The sequence below is a fragment of the Acanthopagrus latus genome, chromosome 12 (assembly GCF_904848185.1).
Source record: "Acanthopagrus latus isolate v.2019 chromosome 12, fAcaLat1.1, whole genome shotgun sequence".
Lineage (NCBI taxonomy): Eukaryota > Metazoa > Chordata > Actinopteri > Spariformes > Sparidae > Acanthopagrus > Acanthopagrus latus.
This window is the reverse complement of record NC_051050.1, coordinates 23,769,397-23,796,345: the sequence shown is the minus strand read 5'-3', so window position 1 is coordinate 23,796,345 and position 26,949 is coordinate 23,769,397. Positions and strand designations below refer to the sequence as shown.

General features: G+C 42.5%; 1 protein-coding gene across 3 annotated transcripts; it reads left to right on the top strand.

Annotated features, from left to right (window-relative positions):
• Positions 1–1,699: 1,699 nt before the first annotated feature.
• Positions 1,700–25,794, top strand: zfyve16 (zinc finger, FYVE domain containing 16). Of its 3 annotated transcripts, none has more exons than XM_037116518.1 (18): positions 1,700–1,995; positions 6,641–6,750; positions 7,018–9,077; positions 10,075–10,171; positions 15,984–16,160; positions 16,256–16,395; positions 16,652–16,868; positions 17,694–17,816; positions 17,930–18,085; positions 18,172–18,396; positions 18,709–18,791; positions 19,904–20,008; positions 20,322–20,472; positions 20,662–20,742; positions 20,825–20,987; positions 21,380–21,485; positions 21,577–21,753; positions 21,862–25,794. In XM_037116518.1, the coding sequence occupies exons 2-18, from the start codon at positions 6,681–6,683 to the stop codon at positions 22,018–22,020; spliced, it is 4,290 nt and encodes a 1,429-aa protein (XP_036972413.1). In that variant the 5' UTR covers positions 1,700–1,995; positions 6,641–6,680; the 3' UTR covers positions 22,021–25,794. The 3 variants fall into 3 exon arrangements, with proteins under 3 accessions (XP_036972413.1, XP_036972415.1, XP_036972414.1); XM_037116519.1 differs by lacking the exon at positions 1,700–1,995 and adding an exon at positions 2,332–2,457; XM_037116520.1 differs by lacking the exon at positions 15,984–16,160.
• The last annotated feature ends 1,155 nt before the right edge of the window (positions 25,795–26,949 follow it).

Genomic DNA, 26,949 nt, shown 5'->3' with positions numbered 1-26,949 from the left:
TACAATATTTAAACTATAAACCAACTGTATCTTTTATCCCTGTGTCTGTCATGCTGTGTTGCAATCTTCTTTTAATCATTTTATTACTATTTGTTTTCATCAGTATTTCTTGTTGTTTTTAAATGATTTCATCATCATTTTACTTGTTTTTTTGTGTTATCTTTTTATTGATATTTTATAAAGAAGGTAGGGATGATAGGAAGGGAAATGTGAGGTTGAGGGAAACTGAAAGGAGTTTTTGCCCAGATGTTCCCTACAGCGTCTCAGAAGGCTTCAGAAGAGCCTTTGAGACTCTGCGTGATGTACAGAACCGGTCCAGAAGAGGCAAATCAAAGAGAGATAACTTCTTCATGGATGGCTGAGTGAGGAACGGCCAAGACAGTAAAACTATTCCTTCATCTGGAGCTACGTAACACGTCGGTCCACTCCTGTCTGCCAGATCTGAGCCACAAGCAGGCCAAAGCATGGGCCGGACCCAGCCCACCAGAACATAAAGAACTGTGGTCCAGATATGTGGTGATGTTATTTAACTGTTTTACCTTTTTACCACCAAACAACCACCTGCCGAGCAGCAGGACAGAAACAGGAACAGAAACAGTAATGGTGCTTTGGGGATTTTTTTGTTTTAGTTTTGTGGTGACAACATAAAATGCCAGCAAAATTTTCCAGTAACAGATTAGTTTTTTGAAAAACTATCTAAATAACAGATGACATGACAGCTACCCCCATACCTGATTATTCTATCTTATCTACACATGTACACTGGTATTTCTTAAAACAAAGCTTTTGCCTCATGTTTTGTCCTTTTGTACACATGTTAACAGCATTTCAGGTCACTGAAAACTGAGCTTGGTGAAGATGTTCAACAATGCATCAACATAAAACCTTTTAGTTTTTAGACATTGTCACACTGTTGTATGGCAATAACTAGTGATGCCCTTTAACTAATTACATTTCCTCAAGTGCTGTTAAAAAGTACAGTTGTTGGGTTACTTGAGTGGTTTCAATTTCATTCTACTTTTTACTTGTACTCTGCTAGTTTTACCTGACAACTGTAGTTACTGGCATGTCCTGATTTTAAATGCAATTTATGCAGAGGTGGTAAGAGTACACACATCTGTTACTCAAGTACAAATACTTGTGTAAAGAAAACACTTTGGTAAAAGTCAAAGTACTGATTCAACTACAAAGTACTCTGTTATTTTATGGCTAGTTGCGGTTATATCACCACCTGTTGCTTTGACAGGCACTTGACATACTGAAGGTGTGTATGGGTTTTTTATTTAAACTGGATGAGGTAGAAAAAAGGCATTTTTAAAAGTACCGGTGAACATGTGGATCAGGCCTTAAATAGTTCAAAAGGTTTCTGAGTAAAGAAGTCAAAACAAACAGATTTTACAATTGTCCCCCAGTCTCCCCTACTCAGTGAACATGACTTCACTAATAACATAATATACAAAAAAAAGTGTGTTTTATTCATTATTTACCTTTTTTATATCCAAATAAAATAAAATAAAATTAAAAAATAAAAATCCTGTGGGTAAAAGTCAGTGGGTTCATCCACAATAATGTGTTTGTTCAAATGATTATATCTGCCTTGAATAAGTAAATTACCACCATTTATCTGAACTATAATCCTGAATGATTGCAGTGTGTGTGTGTGTGTGTGTGTGTGTGTGTGTGTGTGTGTGTGTGTGTGTGTGTGTGTGTAGAAGTGACACAGGCTGGTTCAGCAGCAACACTGTGGCTGAGCAGATCCTGTGACCTCCCGACAGTCTGTTCAAGATGGCCGCTTGAGTGGAGAATTTACACATCTCCAATAAAACTAATCCAACAGCTAGCTTCTTCAGGCAACTTCAACTGACACCAGCGGAGAGAATGAGACGACGACACGGACGACGGTTGTTCCTATTTTGAAGAAGAGAAGAAAAAAACAGAGGATGAGATTAATTGTTGGGGGCGACGACGTCGGAGTTATGGAATAAAACAGTGCTGGTAAGCGGAGGGAAAAAAAAATCCCAGACACAAAACCAGGTTAACCCCACAGTTAGCTAGCTACATTAGCCAGCTAATGCGTTCTGTGATAACTAACAGGCTAGTAGTTAACTTTAGCTACACCTGCTGTGATCACGCTAATTCCAGGTGACGAACAACAGGCTGTCGGTTAATGTCCGGCGTTTAAGAGTCTTAAACAGTTAGATACAGGCAGCCCTTTAATTAACACCCAGGCTAAGGGTTAAGTGTGTTTTGTTGTGCTGAAGTGTTAGTTGCTAACGTGACCTGCTAACGTCAGCGGTTTGATATGTATCGTTATGCTATATAGGTCAGTTAGCCTGATGCTAATTTTGTAGGGGAACGTAAAAGAGTAAACAGCCGTTGGATTTCGTGTGAACGTTGGTCACCCGAGCTGCCCCCCTTTTTTTTGTCGTCGTACGAGGATTCTTGTGAGATGTGATAATGAGTTCACATTAAGCTAAACCTATTTAAATGAGAGGCAGAGGGGATATTGATTAATTAAATGATTAATACATAGCTTGATACGGTTGCTATCGGTGATACATCTGCACCAGGTTACACTGGATGGCTGTTGTTTAGCATCTTTTGATTTTTAGACAGGGTCACACTAATAACTACTGATGCTCTTTAACTAATTACATTTCCTTAAGCACTGTATTAAAGTACAGTTGTGGGATACTTTAAATTTACTTGAGTGGTTTCAATTTCATGCTACTTTATACTTGTACTCCACTACTTTTACCTGACAACTGTAGTTACTGGTTACCTGCATGTAATGATTTTAAATGCAGTATATGCAGAGTTGGTAAGAGTACACACATTTGTTACTCAAATACAAATACTTGTGTAAAGAAAAGACTCTGGTAAAAGTCAAAGGACTGATTCAACTTCTTTACTCAAGTAAAAAGTAATAGAGTTCAGGCTCTGACATGTACTCAGTGTCAGAGTAAAAAGTCTCCCTCTGAAGGACATTTGTGGTCGAAGCTAACTGAAGCTCACGTCATGTTAATATAAGTCAAAGACTATTAAAATTAAAGGTGGAATCAGCAGGATTTTTGTCTCAGCTGTTCCTGAATGTGCCACAAAGACAGTTGATTGTTGAGTCTCATTCCCAGGACGTCAAATAGACACATGTTGGGTTGGTAAAGCGTCCCGAGCAGCAACAAAGAGAGAAAATCAGAAACTCTCTGCAGATACGAGACACTAACACGCCTTTCTCGGTTTGTTTACTTCTCTTAATGTTGTTTAATCTCGCTTCCTCTGCCATGTGTGATATGCTGTGATACAGACTGAGATCTGTCTTGTGATGTTTTAGTAGTTGATTTTGTTCCCCTTTAACTGGCTGTGACCAGAAATCATAATCTTGCTTCTATGTTTCTATTCCAATTAAATGATACATATGATGGCGTAAGGGGCAGTTAAAACGTTATCAACAGAATGTGAAGAAACAACACTCTTGACATAATGTAAAGATGTTTATGTGCTGTGCTGCAGAGATATACTCTGAAGTTAGCATGCTAACCAGTTAGCCTTGGTCCTGCTTATCTCGTAATACCACTTTGTGTCACAACAGACCAGTTTCAGCTGGAAGAATGCAAGAGGCAGTCGCTCCATCTTAGAGGCTCTGTTAGCTTTCAGTGCCATACATGAACAGAGAAACTCCCGACACATCAGGAAAGGAAGTTAACTTAGATCTGTTTTCCTGACCAAACAGAAGAACTACAACCGTACACCATCGGAATTCAAGTTTCTTGCTTTTACCAGTCTAAGCCGAGCCTAAAACACACTGCATTCAAACTCAGCATACGTAATTAAAATGAAATTCCCCAGAACAGGTTTGGTTTGACTTGACTTGAAAAAATTATTGTAGTCAATTCATGATTTTTTTTTTTATTGTCAGAGAGATAGCACATGTCATGTGATTTATGATGATTAACTGTAAGATGAGTTTTTTGCGGGGCTGGTTTCCTCATTCCCATCTATATATAGCTTTCAAAGTCACCAGTGATTGTGTACAGAGGCAGGAGGAAGCGAAAAAGTCTTTTGTTTAGATCAAACATCGACTTGTGTCCCTTAAGTTTCTACTTGCGTGTCCTTTGTCCTGTGGAGTTGCTACAGCCTGCTGCCCTCTTTGTTAACAGTGTTGTAGAGACTACATCAGTTGATTTCTGTAAAATCTGCCTGTAAAAGTCCACAGTACTTTTAAGCTCAGGCACACGGGGATAAAGTGATAAAGAATAGTCAGGAAATAATTGTTACAGTCTCTAATTACATAATTGTGTGAAAGCGGAGTGAAATCTGTTATCTGAGCAACACGCCAGAGTGTCAGAGGGAAGCTGACATGAGCCATTTATCTAGAATGTATGTAAACTACTAAATGTTGTCTTTGGCTCTGTGTCTGTTTTGTAAAGTATGCACATAAAGGTTCTTTTTAAAGCAGCTGCTTGTTATTTTTGGACACCAAGGTGTTTTAGTAATAGCCGTTCAGACTCCTTTCATCAAGCAGATTTTCAGAAGATGTTAGATGTTTGGCCTCAGTTTGAACAGAGAGCTATTTTTATCTGTGCCTTCCTTAAGTTTGACCCATTTACATTTCCAATAATATTAACCCATTTCTGATTTTTGCCTCTCCACAAATTCTGTTTCAGAAGAGAGCTAAGTCAGATCAGTATCGGGTTTTTGTGTGTATTGATCTGTGGACTTTTAATTTGGGAGTGAAGAGGTAACAAAGAGCTGATCTTACAGGTTTGCGCCCTTTACCTCCATGTCTCCCTGTGGGCCAGACAACGATCTGTCCCTCAGAGACTTGGAGCACCAGGGGTGTTGTTGTGTTAGCAGTGCTGTATGTTGTTGCAGGCAGTTAGCTGCCACACCGTTAATCAGAGAGATAGCCAGACTCCCACTGTGCCACACAAGCACATGATCATTACACAGTACTCTAATACTGAGTCACTCACGCAGGTATCCTCCCTTGATATTTGTCATGTTGCTGCACAGTAGTTCAGATTAGACATGCGAGACGTGAGGATGTACATTTCTTTTCTTACATTTGGTGACAGTGAGCGGCAGGCCATCTTAAACTATAGTGCAGCTCCTGAGCAGCATGTCATATCGCCTTCCGGTGGTTGTGTTCAGGCCTCGGTGGAAAAAGCCTCGACCTTTTGTAGAGAATCAATACAAATTGCATTGTTGTTTATACAGAATGAAATGAGCTTGTTCTGTGCGATGCAGTGTCTCAAAATAAAATGCTTAGATAAAGTCTAAACCATTCTTCAGCCAGAAGAAGTGAGTGAATTAGTTGGTGTAGCCAGTAATTACCAGTACTGTTGACTGACAACAGGGAAATATGATCCCATGATGCAGCGTGTTGTGAAACCACAACCAGAGATGTTTTCCTTCCACGATTCCCTTTAATTATGTCAGCTTTTGAATCTTAGAAGCTGTTTATGGTTACACATCAGATGTAAGGTTTATAAAATGGCTTACTTAAAATAAGACACAGTTTCATGCACATTGAAGGAGGTTTCGTAATGATTTCACATGAACAAAAGATTTGTAGACATTCAGTCATTAACGCGACAAAAACAGGGTGATAACACAACATGGTGTCTCTGTATTTATCTGACACTTGATACAATACATACTTGTAACAGTTAATGTAATACAGAGGCCAGGCCTGTCATGATAACTACTTTGTTTGGACTATAAAGTGTCATAAATAAATAAATAAAAAATAAATAGAATGAAACCACACAGCCAAACCAGTAAATGAAATGTGTGAAGACTCACAGGTTCTTTGCCAAAGTCTTTGTTATGTGTCACCATGCTGGCTGAGATGCTGGTGACGTGTTTATGTAAATAAACATAAACATATTTGCCAATATTGAGGTCAGGAGAAATGATCTAGGTCATGAACGTTCATCATTATGCTGATAAGATATTTACAATCAGAGACTGAGACTGGCTTTTAAGTTACCATATCCACACAATCCTTTATGGTTTACAGGAATTGTGTTGTCCTCTGAAACATTAACAACCGGGCCCCAGATATGCTCACATTAGATTTAATGATTTAGCTGTGTGAGAAAACAGCTTGATGAACCAAAGCAAGAAGTTTATAATTTGGCTGGGAACCAGGCCGTGTTTTCATCGGGTTTGTTAGCAGCTCAGGGTCAGTTCAAAGTGTTTGTGCGTCATCGTCAATCTACTTGTAGTAAATATTTATACAGTTTTAAGGTGTGGTTGGTTCTTTGAATCCAGATTGGAAAAAAACTCCTGTAATGGATCTCTGAGGGCTGAACATTTGGTTTCACTTCATTAGGTTTGTACATGGATATATTTAGTTTATCTAAAATTTGTCATGTTTGACATTGTGTTGCTGTTTGCATTAATTCCTGCAGCTGCTGCTATAAATATGTGCAGCCTGCTTTGCTACAAGTTGAATGAGGAAACAGGAATGTCACATTGGGTTAATGTGTCAAGGACTGACCTAGATTCTTGCTCTTGGGGAGATTTTTACAGCACTGCCCAAAGAGCAAGAGACTGAAAAAATATGGTGTTTGAAATAATTCTTCCTTTCACAGTAAAACAACAAGTTTTTTTTTTTTTTTTTCTGTCTTTGTAGGAATCGGTGGGGGGTACAGGGCCCTTTGTTTCAGCCCAGCATGGACAGCTTCTTCAAGGCAGCTGTATGTGATCTGGACAAACTGCTTGATGACTTTGAGCTCAACACTGGTAAGAGTTATGTCACATCATGAATAAATATGTTCATGGTTTTCTTAATTAATCAGTTGGTCTGTCAAATGTCCCAAAAAAAAGCAGAGAAAAATGTCCATTATGGTTCCACAGAGATTGTCGATATTATCCTGTATTGACTAACCCTTTAGCTTAGGTCATACAGATATAATACCTATTGTATGTCTCTTCTGGAGTTCAGATGTTTAAGAATCAAACTGTGCATCTGAGTTTAACTTGTATTTGTTTGTTTGTCTGTTTTTACAGAGGAACACGAATGCAAATCTGTTTTCCTGAAGCCCTCTGTGTACCCCTTCTCCTCCCTGGGCCCTCAGTGTTTATCCTCAGAGGCGTCCACTGTTCCACCAAACCTCCCTGACCTCAACTCTCTTCATTATGGTTCTGCCGACAGCTGTCCTGACACCTCTAGCGGTCATAACCGCAGCACTGACGACAGAGAGGTCAAAGGTCAGCCTCTCACTGCAGTGGATCTTCTCTCCTCCGTGGATCGCCGGCCAGCTAAGAGCTCTGCCCCCCCCTGCCCGGACAGAGCTCTGAAACCGGTGTGTGACCTGGTGAATGACACCAGCTCAGCCATCCTGGTCAGGGCCAACAGCCACGATGCTTTCAGCGAGCTGGACATGGTGGAAAAGCAAATGGAGGAGGAGGAGACGCTGCTTGTGGACTTTGACAGCCCTGTGGTCAGTGTACGTGGAGAGCAGCAGGGTGCTGGCTGCAGAGACACCAAGGAGGATCAGGCGTCTGCAGGGAGAGACGAGCTGCTGGGTTTAGACTCGTGTGAGCAGAGCGGTGAATACTCTGCCTCTCTCAGTCTGCTGGACGTCATTCTTCCTGCTGCAGTGGAGAGAAGCTGTGAGCCCACAGATGATTCACTGTCACAAAGGACCACTGAGGCAGCTGACAGTGAGGAGATGGACTGTGAGGAGGCAGCGTGCACAAACCAAGTGGTGGTGAACTCCTTAGACCACTCTGAACCGCAGAGCTGTCTGCCTGGTGACGGCACCGACGAAACATCCTCAGTGAATAACGAGGACGAGTCACAAGAAGCCTCAGATAAATGTGAGGCGGAGTCCGATGAAGGTCTGAAACCAGGCGCCTCAGTCAGCGAGCCGGTTGGTTTGTCATGTCTGCCCTTAGCTGTGTCCATGTGTGGAGCTCTGGTCAACCCAAAGACCACAGAAGATGAGTCGGGTCAAGCTGTGGAGCAGTGTGAGGAGGCAGACGTCTCTGAGAGCGCAGAGGCAGACTCCCTGTCAGCCATGGAAGCCAGGGAGGACAGGGCTCACATAGAGGAACCTGTTGACTCGTCCCAGCAGGTTTCAGGAGGCCGGATGTCACCAGAGGGGCAACATCTCTCTCTTGAGCCTGCTGCTGCTGCTGCTGCCCCCTCTGCAGACCTCGCCTCCTGTGATCACCCAGAGCCCAGCCCAGTGGATCCTCCAGAGTTTGGCTTTGAATACCTGCCTGAGAGCGACCAGGCCGAGCTGCTGGTCACAGACGAGGAGTTGGATGCATTCCTGCAGGCTCACGCAGAAGCAGAGCAGGGCGGTCGGGTGTCTTACTGTAGCAGCTCTGGAGATTTTACTCAACCGGAGAGTCTGTCTCAATCTAATGGACATCTGGAGGGCAGGATCGTGGAAGAGGAGCTGAGGAGCTGTGGTCGACGGGAAGATTTAGAGGGCCTGTCATCTCCAGAGAGTGACAGAGCAATGTGTGTGTCTGTAGAAGGAAGTTTAAACCCTGGTGCTTCATTACAATTGCAGGACTCTTGCCAAGAAGAGCCTGAACACTCCTCTGGGGGAAGCGATTCTTTGACCAGCAACACTTTCCAGCCCCAGCACAGCAGTAGCTCTGATCAGCAGCCCTCCTATGGAGGTGCAAGACCTAAACAGCTTCACTGCCAAACTGCTAGATCTCCACCAGCAGGGGAGGAAGGATTGGAGCAGCCTCAGACGCTCAGTGATTCCACAAAAGAGCCGAGTGGAGCAGAGGATGAAGAGAGTTCACCCACAAGCCCCAGTCTTTCAGAGGAGCATTCCAACGTTAGGGATTTGAGCCCTATATACACCACTCAGGAGCATCAGGAGTACAGCGTGGGGTATGATGAACTCTCAGAGCCCCCACCTTACCCGGGGGAGTCATCCACAGATGGTGCCAGACCAGTGAACTGGAAGAGAGAGGGGGTGGATGAGCTGGGGAGCAGGCAGCCTGCCTGGGTACCAGACTCTGAAGCTCCCAACTGCATGAACTGCTACCAGAGGTTCACTTTCACCAAGAGGCGGCATCACTGTCGAGCCTGCGGGAAGGTAGGCATGCGTCATCATGTCTTGTTTTGTCTGACCAACAGACCAAAACCTTGAAATATTTAAGTTACAGTAATGTGAGAGGAAGAAAAGCAGCAGATTCTCAGTAAAAGACTAAACGGTTGTCTTAAATTGTTTAGTTTTTTTCCATTATTATACTGATTGTTGCAAGGTGAAAGGTCAGCAGGTTTATTGGTGACAAGTCAATCCATCTGTAGTGCAGTTATTTCTATTGACTGTTGACTGATTAATCAACAACTTGTTCAGTCTTGTGAAAATTGTGAAAAATGCATCCAAAGTGACATCTTCAAATTACTTTCTTTGATAGAAACAACAGTCCAGAACCCAAAGACTTCATTTACTGTCAGACATGACAAAGAAAAGCAGCGAATTCTCACATTTAAGAAGCTGAAACAAGCAAATGTTTAACTTAAATGTGTCTGAAAAGATAAGACGATTATCAAAATAGCTGGCCAGTGATTTTCCTTCAGTCGCTTCATCAACTAATCCTTGCAGCTCTGGATAAAATGTAATTGACCAAATATTTTCTTATCAGCCTCAATTATGTCCTCATTTCACATTCAGTATCTCTCTGCAGATTGTATGATTGCAGAAATGAGAAGTTAAATGCACTTCTGTTTTCAACGCTTGTGTCCTCTGAAAGATGTCCTGAAGTGTGCGTGTTTCAGAAATAGTTAAATAAAAGGGATTACGTCCTAGGGGCAAATATAGCACAGTGGATTCATGGACGCTGAGAGCATGAGTCAGCAGTTCTTTTTTCAGCCCATCTAAAGACACTGAGCCGTGCGTCCTAAAGATGGAGCTAAGTCCTGTTAAAGACCAGTGATTAAAACGGCATTAGAGAGTTGTGTTTAGGATGTGTTATTGTTCCCATGTTGCCGAGATAGAGAAACATGTCTCCATATACTGCAAGTGGTTGTATCTTCTATTTTGTGACTCTGTCTCCTTGGTCACTGTGGTGCTCTCTCCTCTGTGGCAGGTGTACTGTGCTGTGTGCTGCAACAGGAGGTGTAAGCTGAAGTACCTGGAGAAGGAGGCTCGTGTGTGTGTCATCTGCTTTGATACCATACAAAGAGGTAAGACCAGAGTTCAGCCTGATCCCCTGATCTGGCTCTTCCACTGACTGTTCACTTCCTCATATTTCTACTCACATGTGAGCAGAGATGAGCTCCGAGCTGCTCTGCAAATCTGGTTTCAGTCTTGCAGTGATTGTTGACAGAAACACAGAGTCACTCAGGATTCGTTTGATGGCTGAGAATTATTTCCCAAAACAATGGAGGCGATTTATTCTTTTGGCTTTTGTTCTGATCGGTTGTGAATTATTGACAGACCTCTGAAATGGGATTTAGCTGTTGTTTATGTGCAGCCCCTGGAGGGGGATATAATAGAAGAGGCCAGTGGCTTTGAAGCCCTTTGAAGACACTTTTTCAATATTGTGATTTAAATGTGAGTGCACAAGGTGGTTGGCCACACAGCAGGTTGTTGTCTCCATTGTAGACGGAGAGAGTGTCTTTTCTGCAGTGCTTCTCCTGCTGATAGAGGATTAGAGACTGAGTGTACTGAGCACATGTTTGAAGTATAGCTGGGTAATATATGAATATTAAAGCGTTACCGTGGCATTGACAGCTGGTGGTCGGTGGGCCAGATGCAGCCTTTCACAACCTCATTCAGCCCCTTAATCATTTTAATCATCCCATTCATTAGTTATGTCGGAAAAATATGGAGGCTCTAAACAGTCGTGGGTCAAACATATTATTTTCTGTTCTGAAGATCTCTAAGAGACAAACTTTGATTAGACAATAAAAACATGACAGAGAATCAAACTGTCAACTGTCTTAACTACTAAAAAAAAGTTTAAAAGGTGCATTGATTTCTTTTTGTTTACTTGTGTGTAATATTTTATTTTTCAATTTTGAAACTAATTTAATTTATTTGACAATTTTAGTTACTAGTTACTTTGGAGATTGATGCTGCAACAGAACCAAAGTTGTACATTTTGAAATGAATTTATGTTATCATAAATCATAGTTAAAAAACAAAAACAGTGATCCGAATGATCAGAGTAGTACTGAATATTGAAGTATACAGTGTTTATATACGTGTAGATATATATATAACTATATTACTTGTACTTTTGATACTAATAGATCATTTTTCAAAGGTAGTTTTTTCAATCTGTAAAAATTTTGTTTCTGGCAGTTGTCGTTAATCTCTGGCTTCCCCTGATAAAAACCCTGAGCAAAACCACTTGGATCCATAAAAACATAGACACGTACTTCACCCTCTTGTGGATGAATTGAGTATTACAACAACAAATACTTCAAAAAGATGAATCTGACAAAGTGTTTTCACCTGCCCCAAATTTGTCTTAACTGTTTGCACAGATTAACAAAAAAACTATCCAAGCGAAATTGTTTTTTCTTTCACTGAAGCGAAGGAGACTTAAAAAGATTATCGTGACTAAACCTTTCCTTCACCTGTCATTAAGTCATAAACACAGGAGAGAAAACATTTACATTAATCTTAAATAATAGGTCATCATATATATGTTTTTTCTCATTTGCCTTTCAGGCCTTCCATGATTTAAAAAAATAAATAAATAAATCAGCTCATGCAGCTTTAAAAATCCCCTTTTTCTGAGTAGATTTCACTTCCTCTGTATGACAGTAAATATCTTAACAGGGTGGAATTGAATTGAGTATTTTCATCCTCTCACAGGACTAAAACCTCAGAGTCATCTTTAAAATCCTAAAATAGACAGAACTCAGTATTCGTCATTAAAACTTAATAACATCACAGTAACGTTTTCATTATGCAGTTGATGAATATTTAAGGCATGACGCACAAAAAAAGCCCCCTGTACAAAGTGGCTCAGGGGCTTTCTGTTGTATCTCTGAGCAATCTATAAAAAATTCAAACATTCATTTTAAAAAATGTGTCTTTAAGGAACATAAACATGCATGTTGGTGTCTTTTTAAATTTCCACCGCGTAAGAAATACTTCAGATGACACGTCTGCTGTTTGTGTTGTTCTGCCCTGATGATGAAAGGCTCTTCAGAGAGGCACCTTTTTATAGGTAAAGACTGCAGCGTGGACACGGAGCGAGGCAGAGAGGGAGAGACGGGAGGGGGAAGATGGATGGAGAGAGGGAGGAGAGTTATAACAGGACACTGGCATTTGTCCTTGATTGTGTGTATGTGCGTGTGTGTGTGTGTGTGCTTTAGGACCCGCCTAACGCAGTAGACATGTGATGCTCTCTCTCACACACACACACACACACACCATGTCTAAATAAAGACGTAAGAGAAAGAGGTGATCCACTTTTTGCGGCCGGTGGATGCTCGAGCGGTGTGATGCGATCCTCCTCTCCTCTCCGTCACCTCTCTCCTCCCTCCCTCCTTCCATATCAGTATGGTGAGTAGCATGTGAGGCTTACCGCGCACACACCAGCCTAAAGCTAACAGGCTATTAAGGCTAACAACAGACAGGAGAGACTAATGGAAATTTAGCGAGGAGTGGGAAAGCAGTGATGGGAGTGTCTGAAGTCGAGCTAATGAACAGACTTTCGGTGATGTGGACTGGTTGAGTTCTAGCAGAGGGGATGACGAGGTAAGAGGCACCTGACTTCTGAATAAGTCGACTGTTGTTGTTGTTGTTGTTGTTGTTGTTGTGTTGAAGCCGCTGCTGTGTTTGGTTGTTGTTTATTGATGTCTAATCACCATTTCGACTTGATTTTTAAGAGGAATATCTTTGTTCATAATTGCTTAAAATGTGGTTGCAGATGGGTTTTGTGCTTGGAAGTAATTAGCCTGAAGCCCTTGGTGACTTTTTGTGCCTTGTCATCCTTTCCTTGCGAGAACAAGGTGAAGCTGTGTGACCAACACAAGACTTTTTTTCCGGTAACAAGGCTCTGAATTATTATAATGTCTTTGCCGTGCGTTCTTGTGCTCTTGTCAGCTTCTCTGTAGCTGCTGTCCGTACAAAACAGATCGATAAAGATCCATGATGTTTAATCAATATAATGTGGACGAGTGCTACATCAGCATTTTCTGGGAGTGCAACCGGAAGACTGAGAGGTAACAACTCATGTCGGTCGTGTTTCTAATAACCTTCATTCATCTGCACTATATCACGTCGTGTAGGTGAAGCAGAGCTGTCAGTCAGATGTTGGATGTGTCTGATTTAATAGCTCCATTGATAAATCTGTGACAGGACCACACAGAAGAAGCTTTTTCATCTCGTCTGATAGAAAACAATGACATGTAGCTACAGGAATGTACTGCAGTATTGTTGCTGAGCAGCAACCAAACGCAAATTAGTCATTACATTAATCAGTCACTCCCCCTGTGGTCACTGAAACATGACTGTTCGGCTGTGTGCAGTTTTTTCCTGTCAAGCTTATGTCCCCTGAGCGAGCACAGTCATACTCACGCTCCACTTCTGCTTCTACATGATCTGATCTGACATCTGATCACTTGGCACAAAAGTCCAAACCTCATCGTCGCTTTTGGCAGAGATTCTGTCGTCGCATTCCTCCAGTGTCAAAGAAAAGCCAACTTAAAGGAAATTCATCTTCCTTTGTGTTCAGTAAATCATTCCCTGCTGCCTATGAACAACACAAGCACCCCTGTGACACAATGGACAAAAAAAACCCAACAGAACCTGCTAACGTCTCGTTTTGTCCTCAGGCATTCAGTCCTGGGTCAAGTGACTCTGCAGTAGTCACAAGTATTTGTCGTCTCCACCTCTGATGGGCTGTTATGTGAACATAATGATATTAATGAAGAAGCGAGACGTCTCACTCCTGAGCAACTTCCATCATCAGCTCCGGAAAAACGATGCGTTAAACTTAGACTATTAATGATTTAAAAAAAAACCAAAACAGTTTAACATCTTCTTCTTGTTGTCTGACGATGTGAGCTGCTGATTGTCACTCTTCCCTGTTTTTCTGGTGCGTTCATGATGACAAAGGTGACACACAAGAACAAAAACAGAAAGACAAACTCTCCTCCTAGCAATGTGAAAGGAGTTTATCGCCCATGTTTAACTGCGTTTTAAAAAAAACTGCTAATTTCATTGTATAGGTGGTATAACAACCACTAACATCCCACTTTCTTCGTCAGTGGGAAAGGGTACGATCAGCATTCATTACCACATCGACTGATTCTGCTTTAGTCTGCTCTGATCGGTCGCGTTGACAACATGACACCGATTCACCAGCGAGACGATAATACGGACGTTGAAGCTTTGGACGTTGGGGCGCAAATAGTTTTCCATCTGTCTCCATTCAAGCAGCACTCAAACATCATCTAGTCCGTAGTGAGTTTGAAAGAGAGACAAAAGTAAAAGACAAGAAAAGTAATCACTGTTACATCACTGGCCTCAATGCTGCTGTCCACTTCCTGTTTTCCGGCACATTCGTGACATTGAACATGACTCAGCCCCCCAAAAAAAGCCAAACTCGTCTCCTGGCAATGGGGAAATTGGAGCCAGTCGCTCATTTTTAGCAAGTTTACCCACAGTTGACTCGTGGACACGTGCTTATGTTGGTGGATGAATGGTATCACAAACCTCAGATGTGTAAACAACCTATAGACTTCTTAAAGACTTTAAGAAAAACAGGATCGTCAACAGTTGTAATAATAATATTGATAATGATAACCTTTATTTCTACAACGCCTTTTTAAAAACAGAGTTACAAGATGCAGAACATGTGACCAGATAGTCAAACATAACAAAATGCATTACAATATTATATATAAATGATATTTAAAAAAAACGAAAACATTTTTGCAGCAACAGTTCAAAAATATTGTTTGATGAAAAGAAACAACTTGAGTTCTTAATTGGATACATTTAAGATATTAGACCGGGTGTAATATTTTCCTGGGGCTCTAAAGAACTGAGCTTCTACACTGCTGCATTAAGCTCGACTAATCAGAGAGCAGAAAATAGATTTCACAACCACCTCACAGCAACAAGATATCGACCACTGAATTCAATGCTCAAGTTGTTTTGGTCAGTATGTTGGCTGACTCTTCAGTCAGATCCATCCATCAGAACCCGCAATTTCCTTCCTTTGTATCCATTAGTTTGGTTTCGCTCTCTATCATTTTGCGCATGGACGGAAGTGTTCGATCAGCCTGTGGAAGCTGAGAGCAGCAGGCTGAGCAAAGCAGAACAAACCATCTGCAGTACTCATCAGTGTTTTCCTGAAAGATAGAGACAGAAATCTCTCTTTACTATCGCTATAGTTAACGATTATTTTAACTGTAGATTCTTGATTAATCAATTATATAATGTCAGAAATGGTGGAAAACATCAATCAGGGTTTCCTGAAGGCCAAGATGACGTCCTCCAAATGTCTTGTTTTGTCCACAACCCAAAAATATTCAGTTTACCGTCACAGAGGAGGAAATAAACCAGAGGATATCACATTTAACAAGCTGGAAACTGAGAATTTCGAATCAAACCAATTAAGCGATTGTCAAACTAGCTAAGCAAGTTTTTTGATAGTCCAACTAATTAACTCATCGTTTCAGCAGTTCAGCTAAATACAAATAACAATTTGCTCTTGTGATAGCGCAAGTTAAAAATGACTAAAATCTTTATATTTCATCCCGACATGAACCTGAATGTTTGTCACAACATTTCAGTAAAATCCCCAAATATCAGCCTGATGATGTCACTAGAGGAAAACTCAATCAACACATCGTCTGTGGACCAAATTCACGACAATCCATCCAATTTCTGCTGAGATATTTACGTCTGGACCAACACTGCATCTTTGGAGCCTCACCGAGTTGAGATAACAGAAAACGATTTAATCAATCAACTTGAAAGTTGCTCTAAAATTAACGCTCGTCTGTGACATGTTTCTCCTTGTAGCTCAGGCCCTGGAGCGGATGATGAGTCCTTCGGGTCCAAGTCCAAACCCCAACGTCCCGTCTGAGTACTGCAGCACCATCCCCCCTCTGCAGCAGGCTCGCGCCGCCGGCACTCTTAACTCACCTCCACCGACCGTCATGGTGCCTGTGTCCGTTCTCAAACACCCAAACAACGACAGTATGATTACTCCTAAAGTCTGTGCTTCACTTCTCTGTCAGTCTGCTTTCCTGGACTGAACCCTTGAAGAACGTCCTTTTTCTGTGTGTCTGCAGGTTGTCCCCGTGAACAGAAGCGCGTGTGGTTCGCCGATGGCATCCTGCCCAACGGAGAGGTGGCGGACACAACCAAGCTGTCGGTGACGAGCCGCAGGAGCTCCCAGGAGTTCAGTTCTGTCAGTCCGGATCAGACAACAGTAAGACCACACAGCCGGGTCACACAGAAACACCAGATTCTTTGGGACTTTAGTTTCTAGGATGTTTTCACCAAAGTTCATGTTGCTTTCACTGTTTTTAAACCTGTTCACTTGTTTTGAGAAAGTTGATTCTTCTCCAGGTGCTCAATAGACTGTTGTCTGCCTCACTGAGTTTTCTACAGATATAAATATTTTAGTATTTTTGGGCAGTAAAAATAACTACGTAGTATAACGGGACTGGTTGCTCTCTGTTCAGCCCGGCTCTGCAGGGTCAGAGGTTGGAGTCGGTGGCTCGACCTCCTCTGAAGCTTCAGGGGTCGTAGAGGTGGTCCGACCTCCGGTGTCTGGACCCTGGGACTACGCTCTGCTCTCTGGAATCGGTTCCTCAGTGAAGAGAGTTCCCAGTCTGCTGCCAGACAACGAGGATGAACTCCCGCCTCTGCTCATCACCACCGGAGAGGATGAAGCAGGAGGTGTGTGTTTATTCACATGTTTCTAGAGCTCATTTCAAACATGCTCCTCCTCATGAAAATGTGTTGGCAGTTTTGCATGTTGTTTGGCAAGTCTAATGTTGAAATAAGTGCTGAATTGTTTTCAGCAAAACTAACATCTACTAGGCTGGGGAAAAAAAGTTAAATAGATAAATCAGGTGCATTTGTAGATACAGTACCTCAGTGGGTTTTACAATTCCCACAGTTTGTACAACACCCTCTGTCCTGCAACGCTTTATAGAACTGACGACAGGACTGTCTATGAAGTGACAAAGTTGATGGAAAATTAAGAGATCACTTTAAAGCAGACAGTTCTGGCTTTAGAGGTTTAAAATCTGTGTCTGATTCAGCCTGTGTGAGAACAGAAGACACTCGTCCTCCTTCATACGCTGCACAGGACTTTTCCTTAAATATCGCGTCACGTCAGTTAACTCAGTCCGTCCTGATTCACACTTCCAGGGGTTTCAAAGCTTCAGTAGAAATTGAGAATTTCTCGCGGGGCCGCATTTGTGGAGACTAATTAAACTCCATTTCTCGTTCTTTATCAGCCGTTTGCCTCTTACTTAGTGCAGCAGACGATGTGACATCAGAAAAATGAAGCTTTCGAGAACAGATTTGGCATTTGGGTCATCTCGAGCTCTAACGAACAATTACGTAAACACCACTTAAGTCTGATGTCTGAGTGACAAAATGCCGTCACTGCCACAGATTAGAAAAGAACAGCAGTGTTTCATTTTCACACTGCTGATTTCAAACGCATAACTGTAATCTGAAAAGTGATTTCTTTTTCTTTTTTCTTTTTCTTAGATGTTTTGGTCGAGGAGAGTCCAGCTCCGTGCCAGATTCTGCACCTGTTAGAGGAAGGAGGACCTCGACCTCTGACATTCGTTCTGAACGCGAACCTGCTCATCAACGTCAAGCTCGTAACATGTGAGTTAAAATTAAAATCATCTAAGATGATATAAGAGGAGAGTAATGGATGTGTGTAGATGTTGTTGTTAGACGCGCTCCCTGTTAACCGTCTGTGTCTCTGTTTGATCCAGACGGCAGCCGACAGTGCTGGTGTTTTGGCTCTAACGGGCTGCAGGCTCTGGGTCAGAGAGAGCTGGTGTTTCTGTTGGAGTGTTTGCCAGAAGAAAAAGCTCTTCCAAAAGACCTCTTCACACTCTATCTCAACATTTACCAAGAAGCCCAAAAAGGTAGACGGCACACACAAAAACCGTCCGTGTGAGTTTCTGTTCACAGGAAAAACTAACGGCTACAGAATCGCTCTGTTCTGTTACAGGGAAGTTCTTGGAGGAGTTGGATAACGTGACGTTCACCAGCAGTTTTCTGGGCAGCAAGGACCACGCTGGGATGCTCTTCTTCTCTCCCACCTGTCAGCCTCTAGATGGCCTCACTCTCCCCCCTCAGCCTTTCCTGTTCGGCCTTCTCATCCAGAAACTGGAGGTCCCCTGGGCCAAAGTCTTTCCTCTCAGGCTGCTTCTCCGGCTCGGAGCTGAATACAGCGGTGCGTAGCTTCCTGCTGGTTTCTGTTATCCGGTTTAGCTTTTGTACTGTCTTGACCTGACGCCAATTTAATCAGCATTAGGTTTACTGAGAAGAAGGGTTCTTACTTTCACTTACACAGAACTGTGACTTAGTATGTTAAAAAAAGAAAAGCCCAGCTCTTAACAAAACGCTGTTTCAAAAAATATTGTACCGTAATGTTCCTGTTTTTTAAGAGTGAGAGCAGAAACATGATTTTAAACCCTGGTTAATAGTGAAATCGGTTAATCGCTTCATCCACAATAATAAGAATCTAATATTTTCTCCTCCTCAGTGTATCCCACTCCACTGACAAGTCTGCGTTTTCGGGACTCTGTGTATCGAGAGACGGGACACACCATCATGAATTTACTGGCTGTAAGTACCGAAACACAAACGGATCGATGTCACAACTGAAACCATGTTCTTTGGTTTTTAATCCCGCTGAAACCATGTTTTTAATTAAGTGTTAGAGGAGGTCCAGTCTGCTGTTAATCATTCAGGAACAATTAGGTTATTTCCCCAATGACACAGAGGACTGTTGTGGTTAAATCTAGTTAAAAGAAAAATTAATTTAGACCTCCATCGCTGTGGGATTGTAAACAAGTGTTACAGCTTTCTTTCATTAGTACGATTAGTGAGAAATATAATATTTTTAAACTCTGCCACCGCAGAAATATTCCAGTTACGTCTTTGGACCGACAGCAGCTGTAGGTGGTTAATAAGAGCAGAACATTTGACGCAGCTGATCACACAGTTCTTCTAAAGAAATGAGTTATTCGTCCTCTGGCGGTGTCGTCAGCTGGTCCGACTCGTACAGAAACTCACACAGAGTTTGTGCTTTTGGATGAAAGCTCTTTTTAGTAGTGTGACATTTTCGGTTTGCCTCGAGGGTCAGTTTGTCTTTTAATCTGAACGTACACGTCCTTACTGATTAATCATGAGGCAAGTCTCTAACGTCTATGTAATAAACTAAGTGATGACTGGTGGATGAAACCTTCTGAAGCTTTAGGACAGAAACATCTGGTGACAGAACAGCACCGCTCTGATGTTAACAGTGTTATTCTAGTTTGTGAGAAAGAAAAGTCAAAGACATCTGTGTGTTATTATTAAATCTGTGATACTTGTTGTGTTCAGAAGTGCTGCAGCAGATATAGATGTTATTGTGCAATAAGTTCAGGAAAGATAATCAACAAATAGATCTAAAGACTACGTCATACTGTTACATCACTGTTATTATCATCTCGTCTTGTCCCGCTTAAGTTCCTAAAAACATTTTCCAAAACAGTCAAAGAGGGACAGGAGTTTAAATCTTTTATCGATTACCTGATTGATTCCTGATGATGATTTGTACAGCTTGTGTTTTCATGTAGGTGTGTTATTTGCTACTAATAGAAGATACACTTTGTTGGTTTGATTTTACTGGAAAACATGAAAACGGAGAATACTTTGCAGACATGATTCAGTTTCCCTGGACTGTTTCCTGACAGGACCTGAGGAACTACCAGTACAGTCTGTCAGTGGTGGAGGGCCTGAGGATCCACATGGAGATGGGCCACAGCTACATTGACATTCCCAAAGGAAGCTTCAACGAGGTAAGATGGCTGTAAAGGAATAATTCCACATTTTGGTAACTAAACTCTCCTGCTGATAGTTTGATGAGAATATGGATTCGACTCTCTTGTCTTCATATTTAAAGCGTGCCATCGATCTCACCGTACGTCAAACTACCACTTACAGCAATACGTCCTTAAAGTCACCATGTGTCCAACAGAGTGGAGTCAGTCGTGGCCAGAGAAAAGACATAAATACAAAATGCAGATGCAAAAGAGTTCAAAGTTAATATTTATTTTAGCAGTTGTCTGTGTAGAAAAAGGCTGTAAATAAGACGTGTTGTGTGTTTTACAGATGCAGAAGGTGGTAAACGCTTCCAACGAGCACGTCATCAGTATCGGAGCACGTTTCAGCTCGGAGGCCGACTCTCACCTGGTGTGCTTCCAGAACGAGGACGGAAACTATCAGACTCAGGCCAACAGCATGCTGGGGAAGACCCGCACAGGTGAGAGACGAGCGATTCAGCCTCATCGACCGTTTCTCTGTTTGTTTCCAAATAAAGAAGATGAGGAAGATGAGGGACGAGGAGCAGAAACAACATGACTAACATTCAGATGATCTAACGTCTGTTGTTGTGTCTTGACTCGGTGTTGTATGAACAGTTGACACTGTGCTGGTCTGTGTGTTGTTACAGTGACTGGAGCCAGTTTTGTGGTGTTCAATGGGGCCCTGAAAGCCTCGTCAGGATTCATCGCCAAGTCCAGCATTGTTGAAGGTATGACTGAGGAAGAGCGCAGTGTTATTACTCATGTTTTTGGCTGTTTTTGTACCTTAACTCTGATTTTTGTTTGTGTCAGACGGGTTGATGGTGCAGATCCCTCCAGAGACCATGGAGTCTCTGCGCACCGCCCTGAGGGAGCAGACAGACTTCAACATTCCCTGCGGCAGGAATGACGGAGCGGAGGTCCGAGAGAACGTCACCGTCCGCTGGGTCGACTGGAGTTCACCTGTCAACACGGGGTAACGACCACAGCACACACACCTGTTTACACACTGTTGTGCAACATGTTCACCGCTGCACTACTTTCATGCTACACACTCTCTGATCCAGCTGGTCACACACGGAGTAAATCTCTGTGTTGCAAACGTTTCTAGAAACGGTCTGAGTTTACATGACCACAGAGGAGGCGACAACAAAACAAGAAAATACTATAAACAGAGTTTATCCTCCAAAATGAATCTCTCTAGCACGAAATTCCTTCTTTTTGTTTCCCCAGACAGGGTTTGAATTGAAATCTCGACTGTAGTTTCCCTCCACTTGTTGTCTTGAGCCTAAATTTTCTCACTCAAGCACATTAGTTGTTGATTGTTTATCTGTAATGTGATTTCCTGTCTGTAATGCTCATCTGCAGTAAAACTAGTGGAGTCGACGGGCGACCTCTGGATGGAGTCCACAGCGTGAGGGTGCAGCAGGACGCAGAGTTCGAGTCAGACGGACGCTCCATCAGATGCACTGAGGTGAATCTTCTTTACTGAACTGATTCTTGACACCAAGTTTCCGGTGTGAGTTCACAGCCGGCTGACGGTGAATGTGTGACCGTCCCTGCAGGTGTTCTACCAGTTAAAGACTGCAGACTGCAGCCTGGCGTCGGTGCTGTCCAACTGCAGCGTGTTTCAGAAGGAGATGGCGATGGCCACCTGCAGCGCTCTGACTCCTCACCTCGCCGTTCTCACCTCCAGCGGCATCAACTCGCTCTCTCTCCGCATCTCTACACAGGCTGACATGGTACAAAAATACAACTGATCAAACTAACAACAGATTAATCAGTTATCTAGAATATCTGGTGTGTTCAGTTGAAGTCAGTGTGTGTCTGTGTGTGCGTCTCGCTCTCAGGTGGAGTACCAGGCCGGCTGCGGAGGCCGCCTCCTCCCTCAGCGCTACATGAACGAGCTGGACAGCGCCCTGATCCCCGTCATCCACGGAGGCAGCGCGAGTGTCCCGCAGACCGCCATGGACATGGAGTTCATCTTCTACATCACACACACCATCTAACGCACACGCTGACCACGACACCAACAGACCCGGCGAACAGAAGGTGTCCGAGCACAGACAGAGCAGCTGCTGACGGCGGCAGGACGACGGATGAGCAGCCGCTGGCACAACGCTCGCACTCTGAGGTCGGAGTGTAAGCTGATCTGTCGTGTGTTTGCGTGTTTCGTGCTCACCAAAGCTGCTTTAATACGAGAAGCCAAACACTAAACAAAGGAAAGCGACAACACGACCAAATGCAACCAAACTACTCGAACGTTCTCTTCTGCTCTGCCTTCCAGGCTCCCCGCTGGCCTCCGTCAGCTCGGAGCTCCTCAGTGAATGTTTCCCACAGACGCTCGATGGAAACGCCTCTCGTTTGGATGTATTTATTATATTTTAATACGGGCTTATTGAATGAAATGATGACATTAAAGGACGGGATGTTACTGACCACAGTATTCAGTACTTCAGTGCTTCACAGGTGATTCTGTACATACGTAGCTGAACATGTTCACGGCAGGAACAAAAAGAATCTCATTTCTTGTCACAGGTACTATGTTTCATTTCACACGCTGGTTTGTGACGATGACGCTGCACAGGAAGACGTCGGGCCTCATGCAGGAACGTGTTGTGTCCTGAGATCGCTCCTGCGAGTGTTTCAGATCTGATCGTGTCATCTCGTACTCGTCTCTCCAGGCTTCAAGCTACGCGCTTGTTGGCCGAACACAGTATTTGAACCAATCAGATTTCTGTGAGGGGGTTGAAGCTGCGGTTCAGGTGTGATGACCAGCGAGAGAAGCTGCTGTTTGTTTGAAAACAATGGCGGCTCCTCAAGAGGTTAGCATAGCTGCTTTAGCATCAGTTACATCAAAAAAAGGAGAGTTTATTTTTTGAAACGACGAGCAAAGAAAAAAACTGAAGTCGTCACTGGAAGTGAAACAGCTGACGTCACTGGTGGGAGTGATCTCCTTCTGTTAATCTGATTGGTTTAAATTAACCAGATGGTTCGTTAAATCGTCTGCCAAGTTTATTTTTAAAGTGCCCTTTTCCAAAAATAAATTTAAAGGCGGCCTCCCAGATGGTTCTGCGTCACATACGATCTGGCACATCGAGCGTTCCCAAACCAGTTTCACAAAACTCTGCTCGAGTTTGTCTCGTCTCAACCTGACGAGTGAAGATTTGTTTTTAAGATGTTTTAATTAGCTTATTAGAAACGCACATCACATCAAGTTTGTACGTTTGATTTACAAAAACAAAGAGAAACTCAGATTCAGACGCATCATAAGAGAAGACGGAAATAAAGAAGGTGAAGAAGAAAAGTTCTGACATGAAGTTAGAAGCTGCAGTTGTGTGTGAGCGTCGTCACGAGGTGGTACAGAGGTTTTACAGAGGTTTTACAGAGGTGATGTTACAGGTGTTCAGCAGCGTCAGCAGGAGGCAGCTGATGACAGAAGTCCTCGAAGCTTCACGATGCTGCTGACGTGGTGAAAAGAATATTTTTCTAAGTTGCTCGTTCAGATTAATGTTATAATTCATGAAGTATTTTCCGTTTTGACTCGTTCTCCAACAGATTGTGGAACACTTGCACCTAATAATTACTTTCAGTATTGTTCAATCTACAGATTATTAAGAAATCTCCAAATATATTGATTTAACTATGACAGAGGAGGAAAGACAGCAGAACATATCCATATTTAAGAAGCTGGAATTGTTGAAATTTTCCTCTCAAAATGATGAATCGAGACAGTTGATGATTACTGTGAGAGTTGACACTGACTGACTGATCGTTGCAGTTTTACTGCTGAAGAGTGACGAGTGATCTGTTCGTACGAATGTTTCCTGCATGAGGCCGTTGTTGGTGTCAGTAACAGGTTTGTGTTGGGATGGAGAGCCGCGATCATCCGACGGTCAGCACGTCGTTCGAAGGTGAATGTGGAGTTTCAGCTGCGTTCAGCGGGACTTTCTCATCTCTTCAGTGCTGACCAGCGTTTCTCAGCTCAAACTCAAAAACCAATGATTTGTCTTTATTTAAAGAGATTTTGTTTTTACATGTCTGCTTCAGTTAATGATCATTTTGCACAGCTGATGGGATCTTTACGTCACATTTTTACTCATCTCACATCTTTTTGTCTGTTTTAAGATTTATTCATCACAGATGTGCAGACGTCGTCAAGACTTTCAAATGAACAGTTTGATATTTTGGTAAATGCATTAATTTTGCCTTCTTGGCAGGAGTTAGACGAGAAGACCGATACCACTCTTATGTTTGATGGTTAAAGGAACAATTCACACAACAAAAAAAAAAAAATCTGCTCACCCTCATGCAGATGGAAAGTCAGGTGAAGTTTCACAGTCAATGAAAAACATTTCTGGAGCTTCACAGTCAAACAGAGTAGCAGCGTTCTACTAAACAACAAAAAACACAAACAAGATGGCTCCACACATCTCGTCCGGGGTAGTCCAAGTCTCTGGAAGCCCCGAGACCCCAGACTGGTTTGAAAAGATTTGATTTGCAGCATTTTAAAGAGGAAATCTTCATTGTCACTGCTAAACTCAACATGTTAGCTGTCTGAAGAGCGTGCACGAGCTCGACCGCATGTCGAGGGTGTAATCAAACAAAAAGATAACGTCTTCAAATCAATTTGGGACTTCAGGGCTCCTGGAGACTCGGATTTAATGCATTTCATATTTTATTTTTTGTATTATATTCAGTTGTCTTGCTGCAGCTCTGTTTTGCTCCAGAAATGTTTTGTGAACCTGACTTTCCAGTCGCGTGTGGGGGGAGGAGACGACGACTGAATTTCCTTTTTTGGGTGATTAGCTTAGCTTAGCATAAAGACTGGGACCAGGTGGAAACAGCTAGCCTGTCGATCGGCGCCTAAAGTTAAATCACTAATAAAACATTTTTTTTCTCCGGTTTGTTAAATTTGTACAAAAACTGAAGTTTAAACTGCAACTTTTTTCTTTTTATGCTTTAGTTTTTTGTACAAATTGTACAAAAGAAATCAAATAAGAAGATTTTGGGAAATGTAAAATGTAAACAAACACCCGCTGTGGTCGCTCTGAGCTCTGAGTCTCTTTCAGAGCCGTTTCCTGTTCTTCAGTTTATTTCATGTATTTTCACGCTTCAGCTTTAAGGCACTTTACAACCATTAAAACAGCTCCGGGGGGGTTTTTCAGTGTGTGTGTGTACAGGAAGTCTGGACGATAAAACTTCTCTTGTTGTCCTCAGAATCTAAAGCGACGTCCGACCTGCTGGTCTTCATGTGCGAGTGCTGCGTTTAAAGACGAGACTGGCGCTCAATAAATACTTTTAAACGTCAGAAAATAAGATCAGCATGTTTTAAAGTCGCTCATCTCGTCTCAGACTCTCACACTGCAGTCAAGAAATGTGTCCAGATGTATAAAAGAAGGACTGAATGCATCGAGACTTTTTTGTTTGTTTGTTTGTTTCTTTTTAAATATTGAAGAGTTATTTTTGGAATCGTTGGTATAAAAGTTTTAACAAAAAACCAGAAACAGAGTTCATATTTTTGATAGGACACATAGGCTTCGTTCCGTTTGCAGTTTGTGTAGCAAGTTTCCACAGATAATTCCAGAAATAAACAAATCTAACTTATCATTTTTTTTGTCAGAAAGTGGGAAAAAATCCCCCCCAAAAAATGCAACGCAGAGAGACGAATGTGCAGGTAAAGAAACGGCTTATTTACTTCTTGTGTTCAACTCAAACTGTCTTAATGCTCAGAGATTTAACATTTGATGACTATAAATATCGTATAAAACAAGTGAATTAAACTGCTGCCCCTGTTTTCTTTTATTATAAACCTCCGTGTTAAGTTGTTAAAAGGCTCCTTCAGTGATTCCTGAGAGTTAAACTGAGCTCCGACTCATCCAGACAGGAAGAAGCGTCTGAACAGAAGCTGGTGTTTGTTAAATTCTGCCCCGTTTTTTGACTGACAGGCTGCTTTAAATAAAATGTTGAGCGGGTGGTTTCTGTTACCTGACTCACCTGACTCACCTGCCCTCACAGGAGACGTGTTTAGTCAACAGCACAGAAGCTAAACACAGCTGCACAGATTCACGATTGGCCGAAACCTTTACCTGAGGTAACACCTGGTTAAAAGCTCCATTGCGGTTTGAATTGCAGGTCAAAAACAAATGATCAGAATCGCAGAGCAGAAGCAGAGACTGTCGGCTTTTTATTCCAGACAATCTTACTGATCGAGACCTGGTGCCTACATTACCCACAATGCAACTCAGCCACTGAGTGACATCACTGGAGGCAGTTTATCAGATTACATGCAGCTTCCTTAAAGTTACCCTTTAATTATCTGGCACCGGCCTCCAGGTACAGGTGTCAACAGGTGTGACACTAACTGATCATTACATCAAGACACTTATATCTGCTAACAGCTACAGTACAGTGTGTTATAAACACTTTAAACTAATTAGCAGACAAAGATGGTGAACATCACACGTCGTTAGCATCAAGCTAACGGCTACAGTCCGGATGCTATCTGGACTGCAGACGTCACATCTTCATTCATCCTCACAAATCAGCGTTTCAGCTGTCAGATCCCAGAAGAAGACACAAAGTTTAGAGACGTGAAACCTCTCGGAGTCGCTGAAATAAGTTGTGATGATCTACTGAAGCAGTCGTCGTTAGAGGACGTCACAGTTTCTCCTGACCTTTGTTCACCTGCTCACCTGCTCACCTGCCGAGGAAACAACCTGCAAACACACAGCGACAGTTTGTGGACGGCTGATGACACGTGAACATTTGTTTTTTATTTTTACTTCGGGAGGCAAATAATTGCTTTTTCTTTCTGCGGCGATCAGAACAAACTTCCCCCCTGGAGTCAACAACGAGACGGACGGTTCTGCTCTGACTGCTGTTTTTGTGTAAATCATGTATTTATTCACCTGGTGAACCTGGTATCTGGGTCCTGA